This window comes from Eptatretus burgeri, chromosome 24 (assembly GCF_056783735.1).
Source record: "Eptatretus burgeri isolate ZD-2024b chromosome 24, Ebu_testis_v1, whole genome shotgun sequence".
NCBI classification, from domain to species: Eukaryota; Metazoa; Chordata; class Myxini; order Myxiniformes; family Myxinidae; genus Eptatretus; species Eptatretus burgeri.
In genome coordinates, this window is record NC_140984.1 from 1,202,598 (window position 1) to 1,223,153 (window position 20,556).

The following is a 20,556-nucleotide window of genomic DNA, read 5'->3' on the forward strand; positions in this document are numbered from 1 at the left end:
TTTATTTTCCTGTTTTTTTTTAATTTACTTCAGACGTTTTTTAAAATTTACCTCAGATTTTTTTTTTATTTACCTCAGACGTTTTTTAAAATTTTCCTCATGTTTTTAAAAATTTACCTCAGATGTTTTTTTTTTAATTTACCTCAGATGTTTTTTAAAATTCACCTCAGACGTTTTTTAAAATTTACCTCAGATGTTTTTTTAATTTAGGTTTTTTAAAAATTTTCCTCAGATGTTTTTTTTAATTTACCTCAGATGTTTTTAAAAATTTACCTCATGTTTTTTTAAAATTTACCTCAGATGTTTTTCCCTCATACGTGGACTCGCGGAGATCTGCAGAATGAGGGAGATTGTTCACATACAGGTTCACATACCAAATCGGCGCCAAGGTGATGATGACAACCCGTGGCGATAATTCATTTAAAATCACAGTTTCAACGACGTGTGTTAAACATGTTCGACGTGTCAGGAAATCTAAAAGCGAATGTCGGAAGAAGACTCGATTCGTATTTGTTCGTTTTTTTTAACACATTTTTATCCGTCATCAGTTCTTCAGCTCTTCGCATCTCTTTTGCTGTGAATTATTTTAATGTGAAGAAGATTCCCGTCGGATGTTCGATTCCCCCTGTTTAACTACGACCGTCACGTGACTGGAATTTCCCACCACGTCCCTCACGTCCATTGTTCAGGTTTACACGAGTTGTGGCTCCAAGATTCAAAAGTTTGTCGGTTTTCCAAACATGTCTGTGAGGAAACAACGATCCGAGATGGCGAGCGACATCGTCCGAACGTGTGGTGGTCCTGGTGTGTGTGTGGTGGGGAGTGGCGCCCTCGGAACCTCTGCAGAAGGACGAAAGTCTGAGTCTTTAAGTCCTTGGTCCTTCCAGTCTTGCTCTACGGATGTGAGACTTGGACTCTGAGCAAGGATCTGAGACGGAGACTTAACTCCTTCAGTGCCAGGTCTCTTCAGAGAATCCTTGGCTGCAGCTGGTCAGACTTTGTGTCCAACGAGCGGTTGCTGAGAGACTCAGATGAGATTTGTTACCTGCATGGTCCGTGAGCATCAGCTGCGGCTGTATGGGCACGTGACTCGTTTTCCTGACGCTGATCCTGCTCACCAGATTCTCTCAGCGAGGGACCCTCGTGAGTGGAGGAGGCCAATGGGCCGACCACGTGCCTCGTGTTTGCAGCAGGTTGATCGGCATCTCGAGGAGATGGGGATGGGCCTGGCATCTGCATGGGGGATGGCCAGACGGAGGCCCCTGGAGTACCGACGGAAAGTGGACGCAGCGTCGCGCTGCTCCGGCGTATGCTCCCACACCTGATATGACAAACTACCCTCCCATAAATATCCAGTTTTTCCTTCCTGAGAATTTGCTCCTGCATCCATCTTCTCCATCCCCTCATCCCTTGTTTGCCCATCTCCATCTATTTATCCCTTTGCCCTACTGTTGGCATCACCTTCTCTTTCTGCTGTCCCTTTTGTTATGTTATGTCCTGATCTTTTCTGTATTCTCGCTCTTCCACGAGCCTTGACTTTGTATCCCAAAAATACAAAAGCCTGAACATTCGGAAAACGTGGAAATCTTTCAAGCGAGGAATAAGAATCTGTTCACGCTCCATTCCTTACATGTTGTCAACTTTGTCTGATTGAGGGGTGGAGGGGTGAGAGGGAGAAGGAGGGATAAAACAGAAACTAAGGACAAAGGAAATAGTATCCTTTATTGAGAAAGTAAGGTTCACATGAAACACGAAAGAAGAAATCACGAACAGGAAAGGTTATGAAGAATGATGAAGAGTTTAAGAGCATCTCAGAGAGAAATCAATTAAAAAGGAATCAGCATTTAAAATGTTGATAAAACAGGATATAAAGGCAAGAAATTGTTTCCCAGACACTCGACCCTCTCATCAAAGATTTCAAGGGTCTTCACTTGTGGTCTTGCCGGGTGCAAGGTCTTCACAGCAGTGTGTCACTGGGTCCACATCGGTCTTGGAGAAGAACTCATGCTGCATTGCGTCACTTGCAGTGACACGGTTTTTGGGGTCGAAGGTCAGAAATTTCTGAAAAATAACGATGACATTAATTATATAACAGGATCATCCGACAAAATCATCAAATCAACTTGAGAGAGAGAGAGAGCGAGAGAGACATAGAGAGATAGATAGAGAGAGAAATAGAGAGAGAAAGAGAGAAATAGAGAGAGAAAGAGAGAGAGAGAGAGAGAGAGAGAGAGAGAGAGAGAGAGAGAGAGAGAGAGAGAGAGAGAGAGAGAGAGAGAGAGAGAGAGAGAGAGAGAGAGAGAGAGATATATGGCAGGGGAGGAGGGGGCAGAAAAGAAAGGTCTTATAATCAGAGCCAAAAGTACCAAATTGAATCGTTTTATATCAATGCAGGGCCCAGGACTGGCAGGATGGACCACAGGTGTACACCCTCTCATCTGAGCTGTCCAGCTTGGGTTTGAATCCCGACCCAGCCATAAACTACCATCCTGGTGTTTCACAGGCTGAACGAGGCAGCAATGTGTGTGCCGTTCCTCGGATGGATGTGAAGCAGGACGACCCATCGGCCCACACTGGGAGTTGGTGGTCATTAAATATCCCACCGTGTCTTTCGTGAGTCGGCGAGTTATCTTGAGCACAATCAACAAATTACAAATTCCTGCCCAAGTCACCTTCAGTCGAACATCAGGTCTGGCCATCCGATTCATGAAAGACTTGGGAGAAAAATGTTTGACCTGCTGAGCCCACAACAATGTGGGAATACTTGGATCTGTTTAAGATTGGTATACCAAGAGTTGTTCCATACAGTCAGTACTTGCCCAGAATTATCTTAACCATTTTAAAGGTAGTGGCATGATTACATCATCAGGTGACATCATAATTACGATTACATCATGGAAATTACGATTACGCCCGGACGATTACATCATGGAAACCCAGACACGCCACCAATATGAACTGAGCTGTTGAATGCAGCGCAAAACCTCCAAAGAAACTACCGTAATCGAGTACTGTGATCCGTCCTGTCCCCCATAACCATAGTAGACGGGTATCTGGTAGTTCAGCATAAAACAGGTTGATGAAGACGCACCAATCACACTCTTCCAACAGCAACAATGAACCACTGGTGGCCGTTATTAAACTAGTCGGGACGAGTTCAATATCATGAGTGCGCCAAATCAAGGGAATACTCACCAAAAGCAGATCCTTGGCGGCCGGTTTGATCCCGGGCACCTGGACCCCGGTGGGTGGTTTCTCTCGTTCAGCAAAGGAAGAGCGAGGCAAAACAAAGTCGCTGGACCAGCTATCTTCATCTGGTAACCCCAGCATGCTGCATGGTAGCAAGATGGTGGAAAAGCAATTGCAGTTTAATTTCATCGCTGGTTTTACCTGCATGCCAGGTGTCTTCCTGAACATGCACTCTGCAGGCAAGGTACAATCAAACGTGGTATTCAAAAGCCTCTTTGTACTTGATACAAGTTACATGAATAACTTACTCAAACATCTTGTTCAGATGACTGATATCGGAGCTTCCATTGAAGAGAGGCCTGCAAAGGGAGGAAAGGGCATCAACAACTCAAATATTGTTGAGGAAATGATTCCTCGGGGTTAACAAATATTTAATAACTGTAAAAAAAAAATTTTAATATTGCATTTTTTTTTGTAAAAACAGAGGGGGACGAAATCTCTAAAACAACCAAGCAAAATCGGAATGTCACCACAATATGATGCTACAATACGACGCCACAATCCTCTTATGGATGAGCATCATGCCATCCGTTGACATTTTACTTTTGTTGTGGGATTGCGATGGAAGAAGAAGAATAACAATGAAGAATTTCACCACCTTACAATGGCACAATACGACACAGCAATCCTCTTCAGGTTTAGCATCACGATATCTTTTGACATTTTACTTTTGTTGTGGGAAGAGGAGACAGTTTGGAAAGTAAAGGAAGTATGAGGGAAAGAAGGGAGTGGTGTGGAAGGTAAGGGAAGTGTAAAGAGGACAAGGGAAGAGAAAGAGGAAGTTGGGAAGGTCATGGAAGTGTGAGGGAGAGAAGGGAAAAGGAGGGAGTAGTGTGGAAGGTAAAGGAAGAGAAAGAGGTAGTTGGGAAGGTCATGGAAGTGTGAGGGAGAGAAGGGAAAAGGAGGAAATAGTTTGAAGTGCAGAGGAAGTGTGAGGGAGAGATGTGAAGAGGCAGTTTGGAAGGTAAAGGAAGTACGAGGAGGAGAAGGTGGAAAGTTTAAGTAGTTTGGGGGGGGTGGGGGGGAGTAAACGAAGAGTTAGAGAAACAAAGCCCAAAAGTAACAGGAGTGAAGTTAGGAATAGAAAGGTACAAATGAAGAGGATAAGTCATGCATTACGTGACCTGCGACGGTAAAGCTCTGCAAAGATGCACCCGACGCTCCAGAGATCGACAGGTGTCCCATAGCCGGCACCGAGCAGCACTTCAGGGGCACGGTACCATAAGGTCATGACCTGAGAGAGAGAGAGGTAGTCGATTTTGTCATAGGACGGAGAACCTCTGCCTTACAGGCCTCAGTTTCACAAAGCTGAACCAACACCCAACACTACGGTAACAAGTCAGAAAAAAAAAAACATGTCGGGATGGAATCCGCAAAAACAACCAAACAAGGCAGGAAGAAATGACAAGGAAGAAATTACAAGGATGACAAAGAATGACACCACAGTACAACACCACAACCCTTCTCCCGATCGATGACGAATGACATATTTTGACATTTTTGTCGTCGGAGGCAATCCTCACGATAATTCACAGAGCGGTGTTTGCTCCTTCGTCACGTTACTCCTCGGACAGTTGTGGCCTCATTACATCCAGATTTACTCCAGCGAGACAGGAACAGCATGACCCCAATTAATGTAAAAGGGTATTTTTATCTTTGCCAGTGATCTTAAGGGAAAGAAGGGGGAAAAGCAAATTTTCTATGCAAATGTGTACGTAGTACTGCTCTGGGTGTTAGACGGTGTCACCAGTGTCCACCATTTACAGGACAGTATTCCTGTCCCCACGTTTTACAGTGCAGTGAGGTGTTTTGAATTATAAGCAGTCGGTATGTTTTCACTTCATGCACATAACCCGGGTTATTTATTTTATTATCAGGAGTGATTGAAGCAGCTGTCAGTTGCCGATACACCTCCCAAATAAAGGAATGTGTCAGAAGGACGTTCTGCATGCTTGGAACAAGATGGCCCTGAAGGGCAGGTGCTCTGCTGGAAGTAACAATTGTATGAAGATTTCTATGTTCGAGGTCGTTGTAGATTTGTGGTGCGTGTTGGTGTCATTGTGTATTTTATTTGTTGAGGGATTGTGATGGAAACATGTTGTGAAATTTATTTTTAGTTTAGAAAACGTTCGAGAATAAAAGGTATGGCTTTTAAATGCTTATGATTTCACTCTACGGTAGCTTTTCAGAATATATAATTTCATGCATATTTGATGGGGCGGCCATTTTTTTGCCATCCCATCCCAACATGTGTCGTACTACTGCACTCCATGACAACAAAGAAGTTGAGTTTTTTTAATTTGTCTCGTTAACGGATCACAAATTCATCCGCACAGATCAGGTTTTGTCCACAGCTCAATGGAGGACTGCTCTCGACTACGGGTTGGGGTTCCAGCACGACATCTGTCTCTGCTGCATTTTGTGGAATCGAAATCTTTCAAAATTCTCATGGAATCTTTCGTGATGAGGCCGAAGCTCAAGATATGTTTCTGTCACATTACAAGCAGATCGGTGGTCTCTGTTTATTACCTCCTCTCCTCCGGTCTGGCTCCCTCTGCTCTCTCAATCCTCAGACCCTCCCGAGCTCCTCCAGTAACCACTTCCTGGTTAAATTTACATAAACCAGGATGACCGCACACCTCTCTTATGTCCTTTGTCCTCCAGTTTCATTAACTGCATTCAATCCCACTCTTCCCTCCAGGCCTTAAATCAGGTGGTGCAACACCATCTCAACCCGAACCCCATCTCTTCCAACAATCTTTACTACCCCTGTTGACTTTATGTCTCGATGTAACCGATTAACCCTCTTCTTGCATGTCACCGTTTCCTCGTTCCATCGCTTGTTGTGTGCACCTGCTGCCCCACCGTCAAGTCTGAGAAATACTATCCTCCGTAAACAATGAACAAGACCTAAATGAAAAGAATCCCTGCACCCCCATCCTCTTGTCCAATTCCTTTAACCTTGTCTGACTTCTCCATACATTTAATGCCACGTGACACTTCCGGATCCATCCCGACAAAGCATCTTGTTCCCTCGTCGCCCTTTGCCATTCAAACTCTTCTCCCAGTTTTAGTGGACATGTTAAGTGCACACTGCACAAAATAGGGTGTTGACTTCAAATCATGATGCAAATGTCCCCTTTGGCATGGAAGTTCCTTAGGGTCAGAGAAACAAATTTATCCAAAGACACACGTCATATCTCAAAATCCAGGATGGCCGCCGTCGACCATTTTGGAAAACATGGCCCAGTCATCGCTCATGAACCGTTTGTCATAGAAACGATTATGATACATGTTTTCGAGCTAAATTCATTTCCGGCACCAGCTATGCATTTCAGATGCATTTAAAGGTGAAATCCCAAAAATAATACAAATTATAACAAATGTTATTGTTTTTCACACACAGAAAATTTGAGGTAATTAGATTATCCATCGCACAATGTCGTAATTGCATAAGTTCTTCCTCTTCTCCTCTCTTGTCCTGGTACATCCTGCCAGTGTGGGCGCACTAACCTTGACATCTGCAGAGAAGCATACAGCGCTGTCTCTGCACGCAGCACTTACAAGGAGCTTCACATTCAGTCTTACACTTGCAAATGGCAAGCTCTGGCAAGTCCCGCGAAATGGTGGGAGTTGTTGTGCAGACTGGAGTTGGCGCAGAGTCTGGTGTTTCTTGCTGCCATCCCCCATTCTGTTGGAGATACTGGAGCTGGTGCTTTCACGAGCGTATTACCCCACACGTGTCCACTCTGAAGTGACAAGATAAATTACTGATGAGATAGAATGTATCGATAGCTAATAAAATGTGTGCGATTCAAGAAATAAAAATGAATTCAGCAATCTCGAGAACGATTAATGTCCCCAAAGATGTATGTTTAATTACCTGATGTGCAACTCTGAGAAGGTACTGATGCAGAGCATCGCTGCTTGGAGGCATGTGCTCGAAGTCTCTTCCTTGGTGGAGGTGGAGGGAATGCCGAGCAGCATCCACAGTTGTGATGTTCTCCTGAGTTACACCATATAGCAGCAAGTCGAATCTCTGGAGCACAGATGTGTGAGTATTGATCGTTTCCAGGGTGGCGTTAGGGCATGAGAGTAGCTCAAGAGGCAGCGTGAGCTCACGGACAGACTGCCACACTGCCCAGGCGGTCTTCTTGCCTTTACCAAAGAATGCTGAGGTTGTATCGCATCCTGTTATTGCATGAAACGCCGGTAGTGCCTTTGCCCTAGATGCTCCAAGTTTGTGTACGATGTCGTGCACTGGAATGTACCTGGAAAGGAATGTAGTGATATGAGTTATCTTCCTCATCAATAACCTATTGGCACACACTGAAGGCAACTGGCTTAAAACATAACTGAACTAACCTAAACTGGCGTTTAATTCCAAAGGCAATCCAGAGATCATCAATCCTCTGTCCGAGTGAAACAAAGGAAGAGACGCCCAGCACTGCAACATCGCTGTCACTGGTGCGGACTATCACTCGACGATGACCGGCAGATGTCGCTGCAGCCACATGTAGAAATACCCGAGTGTCGGCTTCCTCGTGTGTGCATGGGGACACTGCTCCAACGTCTCCCCCAGCTGGTGAACTCTCACAGTCACTGAGAATGGTGGTGGAAAGCTGCTTGCCCTGGAAATGAGGAAGTCAATGCAATTGAGGATATGTGGATATAACAGAGGCCTGGGTATTTTAAATAATAACAATTCATAATGTTTGTCATTGGGTCGCAACAATATGTCAACTCACCTGTGGAAGTGTCGCAAGCTTCAAGCACTTGGCGAGCTCCATGAATAACTCCTGCTTGTTCAGGTCAACACGTGGGAAGGCCGCCCAATTTCCAGGAACTTTGGTCGAGACAGTAACCCGCCTCCGAGCTCCACTTCCACGTTGTTCCCTAGTTCCTGACTTGAGGCTCGTCTTGGAGTAGACGTCCCAGACAATGTCAACCCGGTTGTTCATTTCAAACCAAGAGAGGATGTATGGCAAAAACACATCTTTGAAATAGTCTCCGATGGTCACAGCATTTCGAGGACGAAGCATTTGAACGAGCACAGCTCCATCTAGCACAGCGGCAGTCGTCTCTGGTCTGCGATTGTCGAGATTCGCTGGTACAATACAGTCCAGGATCTCACTCTTGTTTCCATGGTACATGTATCCCTTCCCAGTTAGGGAGGATGAGCAGAGCTCTCATGGGAGAACACAGACTCGTTGATGTTGCGACCCGAGTGCGCTGCCAGCAAAATCTGGGTAACCTTTGCTTGTTGGTCTTTGACGATAGCCACCTCTGGTTTCTGGCGTGGTTGAGAGAGCGAAGACGTGAACAATTTCAGCTTGGTATGGGGTATTGTTGCAGTGAATGCCTCCTCTTGAGAGTAGATTCGCTTGTCAACAAGTGCTTGATATCTCGCCAATCCGATGTTATTCACATTTATGTATTTTTGTCTATGATTTGACCTTTAAATCCATCAGAAAGCAAAATTGTCACCGGAAATGAGTTCAGTGACCTCAAGTTAGTTAGAAAACACGTATCATAATAGTTTCTATGACAAACTGTTCATGACCTATGACTGGGCCATGTTTTCCAAAATGGTCGACGGCGGCCATCCTGGATTTTGAGATATGACGTGTGTCTTTGGATAAATTTGTTTCTATGACCCGAAGGAACTTCCATGCCAAAGGGGACCTTTGCATCACGATTTGAAGTCAAATGTCACTTAACATGTCGACTATTTTGCAGAATCCTATTAATCAATCCCAAATCGAATTTGGTGGGAAATTACAGGTCATGCCCTTTGAACCCAGTGCCTCCTGGATATTTTTTTTACCTTTCGACACGGAGCATACGTCTCACTCTTTGCTCATTATTAATGTGATTCTCAGTGCAGTCTGACAAGCTACGACACTTGTGGATGAGTGAACCTCCACCATGATGCAGCAGTATATTGTACAAGTCGATGGAACCCTTGATTAAACTGGAGAGTTAATGGAACACCATAACCCACACAGTGTTGAGAAAAAGGACATCACTTGCGAAGGGTCTTTTGAACTCTTTGATTTTCGTTTCCGAACACAATCTATATTTTCTACGAGCCGTCAGTTTGTCTGAATCTCAAGACTCCCCAACGCCCAGAGTGGCACATTTAATTGGTCGAGTTGGTGTAAGATGACGTAATAATTTGCCCAGGTGCTGCGAAACTGGAGGTCTTTGTAAGAGACAAGAAGGCGATTTTTGTTCTACAGTGTTCAAGTATATAATTCAATTAAAATAAAATAAAGGTTTTAAAGGTTGTAGAAAAAAAACAAACAAAACATTTTTTGTCGGAAGTTCAGCGCCGTTGATGCACCGTCATTTACACCACCTGAGTTCTTTTGTGGCTGTTGCTTGTGTCCTTTATGACGTCCTTAAAAACTGTTTCCTGTTTGGAATGATTTATAATTTTGTTTCACTGCCTTTCAGGCCAAAAACATTTTTCTCACTCCTCTCTGCTCATGCGTGATTGGGACGAATTTAGAGCCAACTTGCACACGCAAGATTGGGACGCTTGTGCTTGCACACGGGGTCAAAAACAGGCCCAAACATTCAGCCACAAGACGGACGGACATTTTGAGACTCGCCAAGGTACGTACCACAGACGTGAGCAACTTCTGGCAGTTGTAGATTCGAGCCAGGCCAAAGTCAGCAATTTTGAGCTGCCCACTAGTGGTCACCAAGATGTTCTGTGGTTTTAGGTCGCGATGCACCACCCGGTGGACGTGCATAAAATCCAGGCCTTTCAGCAACTGGTACATCATGTCCTGTGGTTATACCGGAAATGGGTGAACACGTGATTCACACCAACAAATAACGAAAACTCAATGTGGTTCACACACCGCAGAGCTACACAAGGTGTTCATCCATGGAGACCTGAAGTGAGATCCAGGTTCCCCTTTGTGGGTGTTGTTACGCCTCATCTGTGATCCTGGAGGGTGTGGTGGAACCTCAGGCCACGATGGTTAATGGCATCTCTCAACGATACACATTGAAGTTTCTCTCTTAAGAAACAGACAGATGAGCAGCCTATCAGTACTTTGCCACTTTCACCTGGCTTGTCACCATCTTCATGGCAATCTGAAGGTTTATCATCAAACCTAAGTCTCAGCTTTCCACTCGCCTGCAAATAGGGTGTCTCCTCCATGTTTGTCGAATCGAGCTCTTCCCTCCAGCACGAAAAACTGATCACCCACCAACCCATCATGACATCAGCCATTGTTACAACTAACCTTTACCCACACTCATCCCCCAGTGATTGCTAAAAATATAACCAGGAGTCAGTACAACTAGTTATCACAGTGTGCATGGAATGGCTCTTCGTTTATGTGGATGTGAAGAGGAGGGTACCCGGATTTGAGTCTCCGGCAGGCCAGGCGGTGAGACAGTCTTCAGGAACATGGAGAGGTCTTGATCAATGAATTCAAGTGCCAATGTCAGGCTCACCATTTTGTCTGTAAACTCGTTGAAAAACACATTATGCAATCTGCACAAAGATATGCACACACAAAGAACAATTGGTTATTCAAGTCGATTGCTTTGTTTGTTAAAGGGTTTCTCTGAATGTCTGCATTGTCATTGGTGTAAGAAGCCTCATGTGCACGTCACTCACCTCCACAGGTGTGATTTGTCTTAATTCGTTTGTCCGTCTGTGACATTACAAGTTCTGCACCTCCACAAACCTCGATTGTTGAAAGCAAATGTTTCTTTGTCCTAAAAGAAGCTCCACTTGGTGCTGTCCCTCTCAAGGTCTGAAGGTCCATGTCACACACGTCTTCACCCTTCTTTCATTCAAAATCATTCACATAAACCCTTGTGGAATCCTTCATGAGTCAAACCGTGGCCTCGACCCTCTCCAACTCCTCCTGGAGCTGGATGTGGACGTTCTTCCATAGTGGAGGGGGATCCGATTTCCTCATATGGAGGCCATCAAAAGGGCTGTGACGACGGAGCGACGGAGGATTCCAGAAGAAGCCTTCCGGGGGTGCATCGAAGCTTGGAAGAAGAGGATGGACAAGTATGTGAGTCTGGAAGGAAACTATTTTGAAGGGTACAAGTTATGATTTCAACATATTTTTTGGAATAAAATTTCTGTGAAGTCAGTCCCGTTACTTTTTCGACGGACCATATATATATATATATATATATATATATATATATATATATATATATATATATATATATATATATATATATATATATATATATATATATATATATATTGTTATGGCTGTGGAAATTCGCAAACCACCATTCAGGTCCCGTAAGTGAGATATCTCTGTAAGTACATGTGTAGTTAGCCCCAAACCCGTTGTTTAGAGGGAATAAATGCGATTCATTCGGGCTGCGACGCTTTGAGTCAGTCGTTTTTCTTTCTTTATCTTTTATTTCAAATAAAACCCAACGAGGACGCTCGGTGGGCTTTTCGCACCATTCTTCTCCGCACTTGGTGTGAGGGGAGAGAAGCGAGGTGAGGGTAGCTGGCGTTCGATTGGTGGATGCGCGGTATGACACGGCCAGGGAGGAGGAACGCCCCTCTTCGAGACCTTTCTCGAAGCGCCTCGAAGGGGGGTGGAGCAAAGAACGGGGCGGAGCAACAGGGCGGAGCTCCGAGGATATAAAAGTCGGAGACGGGCGAAGCAGCTTGGTTGATGCTCTTGCTTTGTCGATGCTCTTGCTGGTAGATGCTCTTGCTTGGTCGATGCTCTTGCTTGGTGGATGCTCTTGCTTCGTGGTTGCTCTCGTCTTCCGGCTCGCTCGTCCTGGTGGCCGCTGGCCGGGTCTTTTGTGGTGCAGTTGTAAGACCCCGCTGGCGGGAAGGAGCATCCGCCATTCCCCTCTCCCGACTTTGGCCATCCACGTTTCCCCCCCTCTATCCGCGCTGGGATAGCGCCGAACACTCGGTCCGTGGCGTCGAGTGGCCAACACGTGCAGGCGCGAGGCACACAGGAGAGGACTCGCCTACCATGCTCGGACACGGAGTCGCGGCCAGGCGGGACCCCGTCGACGGACGTCGGGGAGGGACTCGACACGCTCAGGGAAGTCGCGACTTCCATTTATTTTGGGTTCTGTGTAAACGTGTGTGTGTGGCGCCAGTCTGGTGAAGTAAAACTGTTAAGTGTTGCCGTGTGTCGGTCTTAGTCGGTTGTAGCTCTGCGTCGTTGTTGCTTTATTGTTTTTCGTATTACATTTGGTCTTTGTGCAAAATTGTTTTAATTGCTCTATGTGTGCTCTGTGTCGGTGTGAATAAAGTGTTTGCATGTTGAATTGCTCCCCGTTTCGCTGCGTCCTTTCCTTTGGTTGAATCTCCATCTTGCTTCACGTAACGGGTTCGTCGTGGGCTTAATAAGCCCGATAATTAATCGGAACCGTCGAGGCCGACGATAACACCGCTCGGTTATCCCGATAGTACGGAACGGACCACTTAAGCAGTCCGTGTCCGGAGTCGACCTGCGGCGAGGTGCGATCGCCCGGTCTACCATCCGCGTGGGTACTTAGGTAGGTCGAGTTTGGCGAACAACCCTATCCCACGCGGGTGGCCGATTGGCACGATCGTGGTGAGGCCGAAAGGCCCACCCGTGACTAGCTCCCGGCGTTAGTCCGAGAGGGTCACGACAGAATTGTCCGTCCGGTGGGCGACATGCCGCGATTCGAGTCACGTGGCCGTTCGCACGCCGGCGGGCGCGAATTCGCAACAATATATATATATATATATATATATATATATATATATATATATATATATATATATATATATATATATATATATATATATATATATATATATATCTTCTTCTTCTTCTTTCGGCTGCTCCCGTTAGGGGTCGCCACAGCGAATCATCCGCATGATCCGCAAAGTGATTTGGCATATGTTTTACGCCAGATGCCCTTCCTGACGCAACCCTGGTCGCCTCTTACGACACAGGGATATGGTACACCTATTTTAACCGGGGTATACACCGGCCCAGTACACTGGTACTCATTTCGCCGACCTCGGAAGGATGACAGGCTGAGTCAACCCCCTGGTGTATGAATTCAGTGGTCCAACGGGGCTTGAACTCAGGACCTTTTGGATCCCAAGCCGCTGCCCTAACCACTGCGCCAACACCAGGCTCAATATATATATATATATATATATATATATATATATATATATATATATATATATATATATATATATATATATATATCTTCTTCTTCTTCTTCTTTCGGCTGCTCCCGTTCGGGGTCGCCACAGCGGATCATCCGTATGATCCGCATAGTGATTTGGCACATGTTTTACGCCGGATGCCCTTCCTGACACAACCCTGGTCGCCTCTTACAACACAGGGATATGGTACACCTATTTTAACCGGGGTATACACCGGCCCAGTACACTGGTACTCATGTCGCCGACCTCGGAAGGATGAGAGGCTGAGTCAACCCCCTGGTGTATTAATTCAGTGGCCCAACGGGGCTTGAACTCAGGACCTTTTGGATCCCAAGCCGCTGCCCTAACCACTGCGCCAACACCAGGCTCAATATATATAATATATATATATATATATATATATATATATATATATATATATATATATATATGTATGTATGTATATATGTAATGTCTTCAGAGCTGTGGAGGAACTCTGAGAAGGGTTTGAAACAGCAAAGCGCATACCTTGTGTCAGCCTTCTTGGTTGCTTTATGCAGCTTCTTCGGCGAGTACAGAATGGGAGGTGTCAATTTACTTATATAATCCTCGCCACCTGGGTCTAGTTGATTCGGTGAGAGCTGATTGGCTATTTCCTCCAGTCACAGATGAGAGAAATGGGTGTGTCTTTCTTCATTATATATATTTAATTTAGCAACCAAGGCGCTCCAGGTGACATGCAGGTGCATCGCTTACTTCAAAATGTTGGGGTGCTCAAACGACTGGAGATAGCGCAGCAAAGCAACCTCTCGGAGAGTGCAGTTTGGAACCCCTTCCCCGTGGGTGAGCAGATGTATCTTCTTCAGAGCGACCATCTGTCCACTCAAAAGGTCCTGGGACTTGTAGACCGTGCCATGTGTACCGTATCCAATCGTGGCAACACGCTTGAAGCGATTCTGCTTACCCTCCTGCATCTCCATCAATCCCTTATTCGTACCTGCAAATTACAGGTGGGAGACATTACACAAAGGTCACGCTAAGTACCATGACAGGATTGGCTCGTTAAATGCTTTGGATCAGTCCTGAAGGTCTTGTTGATAATTACAAAGGCTCTTTGATGGCTTGGGTTTCAACTGTGAATTGTAAAAAAATTAACCTTGAAAATGCCAGTCAGGGTTGACCCCAAAACGTTTGGTCCAATTTTCAACCAACCAAATTGATTTTTGATCCAGCCTTACCATAAAAGATGGTCAACCTGACCAAATATTCTTTGGTGAACATAACCATGAAAAAGGTGGTCAATATGACTAAATATTGTTGGGTAAACACAATTATTATAAAGATGGTCAACCCGACGAAATATCATTTATGGGTCAAAAAATACCTTTAAGATATATATATATATATATATATATATATATATATATATATATATATATATATATATATATATATATATATATTGTTGTGGTTACCAGATTCGCAAACCACCATTCAGGTCCCTTAGGTGAGGTATCTCGGTAAGTGCATGTGTAGTTAGGCCCAAACCCGTTGTCTAGTGGGAATACATGTCATTTATACGTGCTGCGACTCTTTAGGATAGCCGTTTTTCTTTTACTATCTTTATTTTGGACCAATCGCCACCATCACAACCACCAACCACAACGCCGCTTCACCACAACCGCCATGACCTTTACCGTCACAACTCGCCACCATCGCATCACCGTCATCTCGCGCCACTCATGGGCACCGATGCTGGACTCGTGTGGGGCGCACGTTGAACAGCGTGTACAAAATCACGGATTTTCTGCTTCAAAAACGGATCTAAAACGACACACGCCCACTTTTTCTCGGGCCAATGGGGAGCGAGGTGAAAGGTCAAAGGGAGGGGGTCAAAGGCGAAGTTACGGGGGGATAAAAGGACGGTGTTCGTCAGTCAAAGGAGTCGTAAAAGTCGGAACGAGGAAGAAGGGAGTCGCAAAGGAGTCAGAAGAGAGTCAGCAGAACGGGAACGAGAAAGAGTCAGCAGAACGGAGGCGAAGGAGTCGGAACGAGGCGAAGGAGTCGGAACAGAGAGTCAAGACTTCGCGGGCGGTGGAGCTGCTCGTCGTGTGCGTTGAAGTCGGAACGGAGGGGACGAGCTGTGGAGAGGCGGCGAGGGCGGACGAAGGGTGCTCGCGTCGTGCAAGGAGCTGCGCGCCCGAGGGAGGCCGGCAGCGCGACCTGGCCGAGGTGGAGACGCTCGTCGCACATAATAAAGATCCTCTATACCCCGAGCATCAGCAACCCCCTCCTGTTTCCCCCCGCGCTGAGATAGTGCGACCAAGGGGGCCCCGTTCCCACCCCCCAGCCAGGCACTGTCCACGAGGCCCGCGGGTTGCGGGGCCATCGCCGCTCCGCGTCTCATCACCAGACGGGTAGGCCCGACCAGGTCTCGGCCCCAGGCCTACCTCATTCTTGAGGGTATTTCTTTTCCTTGGTTTTGGGTATGTGTTGTCGGCGCCGTCTGTGAAGTAGAATTGTGTAAGTGTTGCCGTGTGCTCGGTAGTCGGAATTAGCTCTGCACTGTGTTTTCACTTTTATGTTTGCTTTTTGTGTAAATGGAATTGTGTTTTCTTTTTTGTGTGCATTTGGTGGAATTGTATTTGTGTGCTTTCCGTTCGTCGCGAATAAATGTGCTTTATTGTTGAACTGTCTCCCGCTTCGCTTCGTCTTTTCCCCATTGAATCCCCATCTTGCTTCACGTAAAGGGTTGGTAGTGGGCTGAGTACGCCCGATAATTAATCGAACCGTCGAGGTCGACGATAACACCGCTCGGTTATTCTGATAGTACGGAACGGGTCGCTTAAGTGGCCCGTGTCCGAAGTCGACCTGCGGCGAGGTGCGATCGCCCGGTCTACCCTCCGCGTGGGTACTTAGGTAGTTCGAATTTGGCGAGCAACCCTATCCCACGCGGGGGCTGATTGGCTCGATCGCGGTGAGACCGAAAGGTCCACCCGTGACTGGTTCCCGGCGTTAGTCCGAGAGGGTCACGACTGGATTGTCCGTCCGGTGGGCGACGTGCCGCGATTCGAGTTACGTGGCCGTTCGCACGCCGGCGGGCGCGAAGACCGCAACAATATATATATATATATCTTGCACGATGGAGGATTCCCAGTCAGCGACTGGCTTTGGAGGCCATCTTGGAAATGTGGCTTTACCAGGAAACCCTAACAGCTTGGCAGATCGTGAGACCCAGAAGCTTGAATGAAAGGACTTCTTCCAGAGGATTGTTGAGAAAGTAGATGGGGGGGAGGGGGAGGGGGTTTCAGATGGTCCTTTCGAAGAGACATCGTGAGAGTGTGAGATTTGTCAGGATTGAAAGACACGTTCCACGTGTTGGACCAACTTGCGATTTTATCCAGATCTGCAGAGAGTGAAAAGCCTGCTGATTGCCAATCTGAGGGATGTGAGATGGTATGACAGAGGATGGAGTCATCAGAAAAGAAATATTTTGCCAATTTGATAACATAATAAAGTAGTCTAAATTGGACCAAAACGATCGTTATGGTCAGCCCGACGAAACGTGCACACAAATGCATGAGACACCACCTGTCAGAACTTCAAACAAAAACAGTCTGAGCTGGGGGGCGGGGGGGTCGTCGGGGAGGGGAGTGACGTCATTCAGTGGGGAGTCATGAAGTTGGAATTTCCTCCCCCTCGTGGTTGCCAACCTATGCTTGTTTGTCTGTACTTCGTACTCCACTCTGTCCTCCAAGTAAATGCTGAGTATCAAGCAAGGAAGCAGTACATGATATTTTTATGAAGGAAGCAGCACGTACCATTCATTAATCAAGCAAGGAAGCAGCACGTACCATTATTAGGAAGGAAGCAGCATGAACCGTTCATTGATTAAGCAAGGAAGCAGCATGTACCATTATTAGGAAGCAGCATGTACCATTATTAGGAGGGAGCATGTACCATTATCAGGAAGCAGCATGTACCATTATTAGGAAGCAGCATGTACCATTATTAGGAAGCAGTACGTACCATTATTAGGAAGCAGTACATACCCTTATTAGGAAGCAGCATGTACCATTATTAGGAAGCAGCATGTACCATTATTAGGAAGCAGTACGTACCATTATTAGGAAGCAGCACGTACCATTATTAGGAAGCAGTACGTACCATTATTAGGAAGCAGTACGTACCATTATTAGGAAGCAGCACGTACCATTATTAGGAAGCAGTACGTACCATTATTAGGAAGCAGCATGTACCATTCATTAATCAAGCAAGGAAGCAGCATGTACCATTATTAGGAGGCAGCATGTACCATTATTAGGAAGCAGCACATACCATTATTAGGAAGCAGCATGTACCATTATTAGGAAGCAGCACGTAACATTATTAGGAAGCAGCACGTACCATTATTAAGAAGCAGCACGTACCATTATTAGGAAGCAGCACGTACCATTATTAGGAAGCAGCACGTACCATTATTAGGAAGGAAGCAGCATGAACCGTTCATTGATCAAGCAAGGAAGCAGCACGTAACATTATTAGGAAGCAGCACGTACCATTATTAAGAAGCAGCACGTACCATTATTAGGAAGCAGCACGTACCATTATTAGGAAGCAGCACGTACCATTATTAGGAAGCAGCACGTACCATTATTAGGAAGGAAGCTGCATGGACCATTGTTTCCTCTGCCACCGAAGGTGGATGGAGGTTATGTTTTCACACCTGTCTGTCTGTCTGTGAGCACGATTTTTCAAAAAGTTGTGGACAGATTCAGATGAAATTTGGTGGACAAGTTGGGTGTGTGAGAAGGGCGAATTGATTCGATTTTGGTGAAGATCACGATCCGGATACGAGAATAATTTAAGTGATTCTGACCATTGATAGATGAGATAGGACCAAAAACGATACACATGATGCAGGATACAGTACACAGCACAATATGTCAAAAACTTGGTGGATGAGTTGGGATCATAAGAACAAGCCGATCGGAGTTTGGTTCAGGTCCGAGTCCAGATCCGGCCGATCAGTGGATACAAAACGAAAACTGTTCAGCCTGGAGGAGGGATGCACTCGACCGAGAGTCGTTCTAGTTTAATGTGGTGGGATTACTAGGCCTGTTCAGCCTGGAGGAGGTATGCACTCCACCGAGAGTCGTTCTAGTTTAATGTGGTGGGATTACTAGGCCTATTCACCCTGGAGGAGGTATGCACTCCACCGAGTCGTTCTAGTTTAATGTGGTGGGATTACTAGGCCTGTTCACCCTGGAGGAGGTGTGCACTCGACCGAGAGTCGTTCTAGTTTAATGTGGTGGGAGGACTAGGCCTGTTCAGCCTGGAGGAGGTATGCACTCCACCGAGAGTCGTTCTAGTTTAATGTGGTGGGATGACTAGGCCTGTTCAGCCTGGAGGAGGTATGAACTCTACCGAGTGTCGTTCTAGTTTAATGTGGTGGGATGACTAGGCCTGTTCAGCCTGGAGGAGGTGTGCACTCTACCGAGAGTCGTTCTAGTTTAATGTGGTGGGATTACGAGGCTTGTTCAGCCTGGAGGAGGTGTGCACTCCACCGAGAGTCGTTCTAGTTTAATGTGGTGGGATGACTAGGCCTGTTCAGCCTGGAGGAGGTATGAACTCTACCGAGTGTCGTTCTAGTTTAATGTGGTGGGATGACTAGGCCTGTTCAGCCTGGAGGAGGTATGCACTCGACCGAGAGTCGTTCTAGTTTAATGTGGTGGGATTACGAGGCCTGTTCAGCCTGGAGGAGATATGCACTCTACCGAGAGTCATTCTAGTTTAATGTGGTGGGAGGACTAGGCCTGTTCAGCCTGGAGGAGGTATGCGCTCGACGGAGAGTCGTTCTAATTTAATGTGGTGGGATGACTAGGCCTGTTCAGCCTGGAGGAGGTATGCACTCCACCGAGAGTCGTTCTAGTTTAATGTGGTGGGATGACTAGGCCTGTTCAGCCTGGAGGAGGTATGCACTCCACCGAGAGTCGTTCGAGTTTAATGTGGTGGGAGGACTAGGCCTGTTCAGCCTGGAGGAGGTATGCACTCTACCGAGTGTCGTTCTAGTTTAATGTGGTGGGATGACTAGGCCTGTTCAGCCTGGAGGAGGTATGCACTCCACCGAGAGTCGTTCTAGTTTAATGTGGTGGGATGACTAGGCCTGTTCAGCCTGGAGGAGGTATGCACTCGACCGAGAGTCGTTCTAGTTTAATGTGGTGGGATGACTAGGCCGGGGTGAGAAACATCGACCTCGAGACTTCGAGAGGGCCCTCGAACAACAACCACACCACGTCTGGTTAAGAGGAGGGTTTCCTCCCCCCACCAAACAACTCACTATTCTGCTGGTTAATTACATTTTATGATAACTTGTGTGAACAAGTCACTCACCACGTTGGAACGAACTTCGCGCCAAAATGTCAGGCCTGCATCAACGTGGTTCAGAAACGCAAATTAATAAAACACTAAATACACACCTGGAGGGGATTACTGGGAGGGTTTCAATCCCACTCATTCATTCTAAAATCAATTTAACTTTATAATGTTACAACAACATTAAAAATTCGTCTAAAACAATCATAAAATTCACGACATTAACAACAACAACAACAACAACAACAACAACAATAATAACAACAGTTGCCAGATTTGAAAAGTGTAAATTTAATATCGTGTTGGATCCTCAACATTATCGTGTTTTTGTTCACGATTCCCACGAACCGGGTTAAAAAATGTATTTCCGGTGTTTACCCACAATGCACAGCGACACGTTTAAATTTGCACCCAGAGAACCTCGTCCGCTCTTCCTCCTGAACCTTCTTATTCTTCACCTCTTCATTTTCTTCATCTCCTTCGCCATCTTTGGCTTCCTTCTTGTTCGGGCTCGCATTTTCACTCTCGACTCCTTCCTTTACCTCTTGGCGTTCTTCACCTCCAGCTCCATTTGTGCCCCACCTCTGTGCTTTTCACATCCTCACAAGCAGCGACCACCTGCTTCACCTCCTCCATGTAATGGAGGCCACATTCATCAGGCCAACCAAGGCCACCATTTTGGTTTGTTTGATCGAAGGTGGCTCTCTCTCTCATGAATCACGTTTCTTTTTGATGTGAAATGATCATTCAATTTACCCAGCACTGTGTTGTAA

The 20,556-nt window shown here is 46.1% G+C and overlaps 1 protein-coding gene across 2 annotated transcripts; it reads right to left on the reverse strand.

Annotated features, from left to right (window-relative positions):
* Window positions 1-1,697: 1,697 nt before the first annotated feature.
* Window positions 1,698-20,004, reverse strand: LOC147007862 (cyclin-dependent kinase 4-like). 2 transcript variants are annotated; one of them, XM_085866375.1, is made up of 8 exons: window positions 19,802-20,004; window positions 14,165-14,405; window positions 10,630-10,765; window positions 9,879-10,046; window positions 4,374-4,483; window positions 3,498-3,548; window positions 3,196-3,331; window positions 1,698-2,061 (listed from the first exon to the last, which is right to left on the reverse strand). In XM_085866375.1, exons 2-8 carry the CDS (start codon window positions 14,386-14,388, stop codon window positions 1,918-1,920), a joined length of 969 nt encoding a protein of 322 aa, XP_085722501.1. In that variant the 5' UTR covers window positions 14,389-14,405; window positions 19,802-20,004; the 3' UTR covers window positions 1,698-1,917. The 2 variants fall into 2 exon arrangements, 1 of the variants encoding a protein (XP_085722501.1); XR_015053878.1 differs by lacking the exons at window positions 1,698-2,061; window positions 3,196-3,331; window positions 3,498-3,548; ... (2 more) ...; window positions 14,165-14,405; window positions 19,802-20,004 and adding exons at window positions 6,763-6,998; window positions 7,133-7,520; window positions 7,615-7,880; window positions 7,998-8,536.
* Window positions 20,005-20,556: the final 552 nt, after the last annotated feature.

Excerpts from the sequence above, each read along its gene's own strand:
- LOC147007862 (XM_085866375.1), bottom strand. The coding sequence starts at position 14,388 with ATGGAGATGCAGGAGGGTAAGCAGAATCGCTTCAAGCGTGTTGCCACG. Across the intron at positions 10,766-14,164 it reads GAGCACCCCAACATTTTGAA|ATTGCATAATGTGTTTTTCA; the intron begins GTAAGCGATGCA and ends ATCTTTGTGCAG. Across the intron at positions 10,047-10,629 it reads TGCCGGAGACTCAAATCCGG|GACATGATGTACCAGTTGCT; the intron begins GTACCCTCCTCT and ends GTATAACCACAG.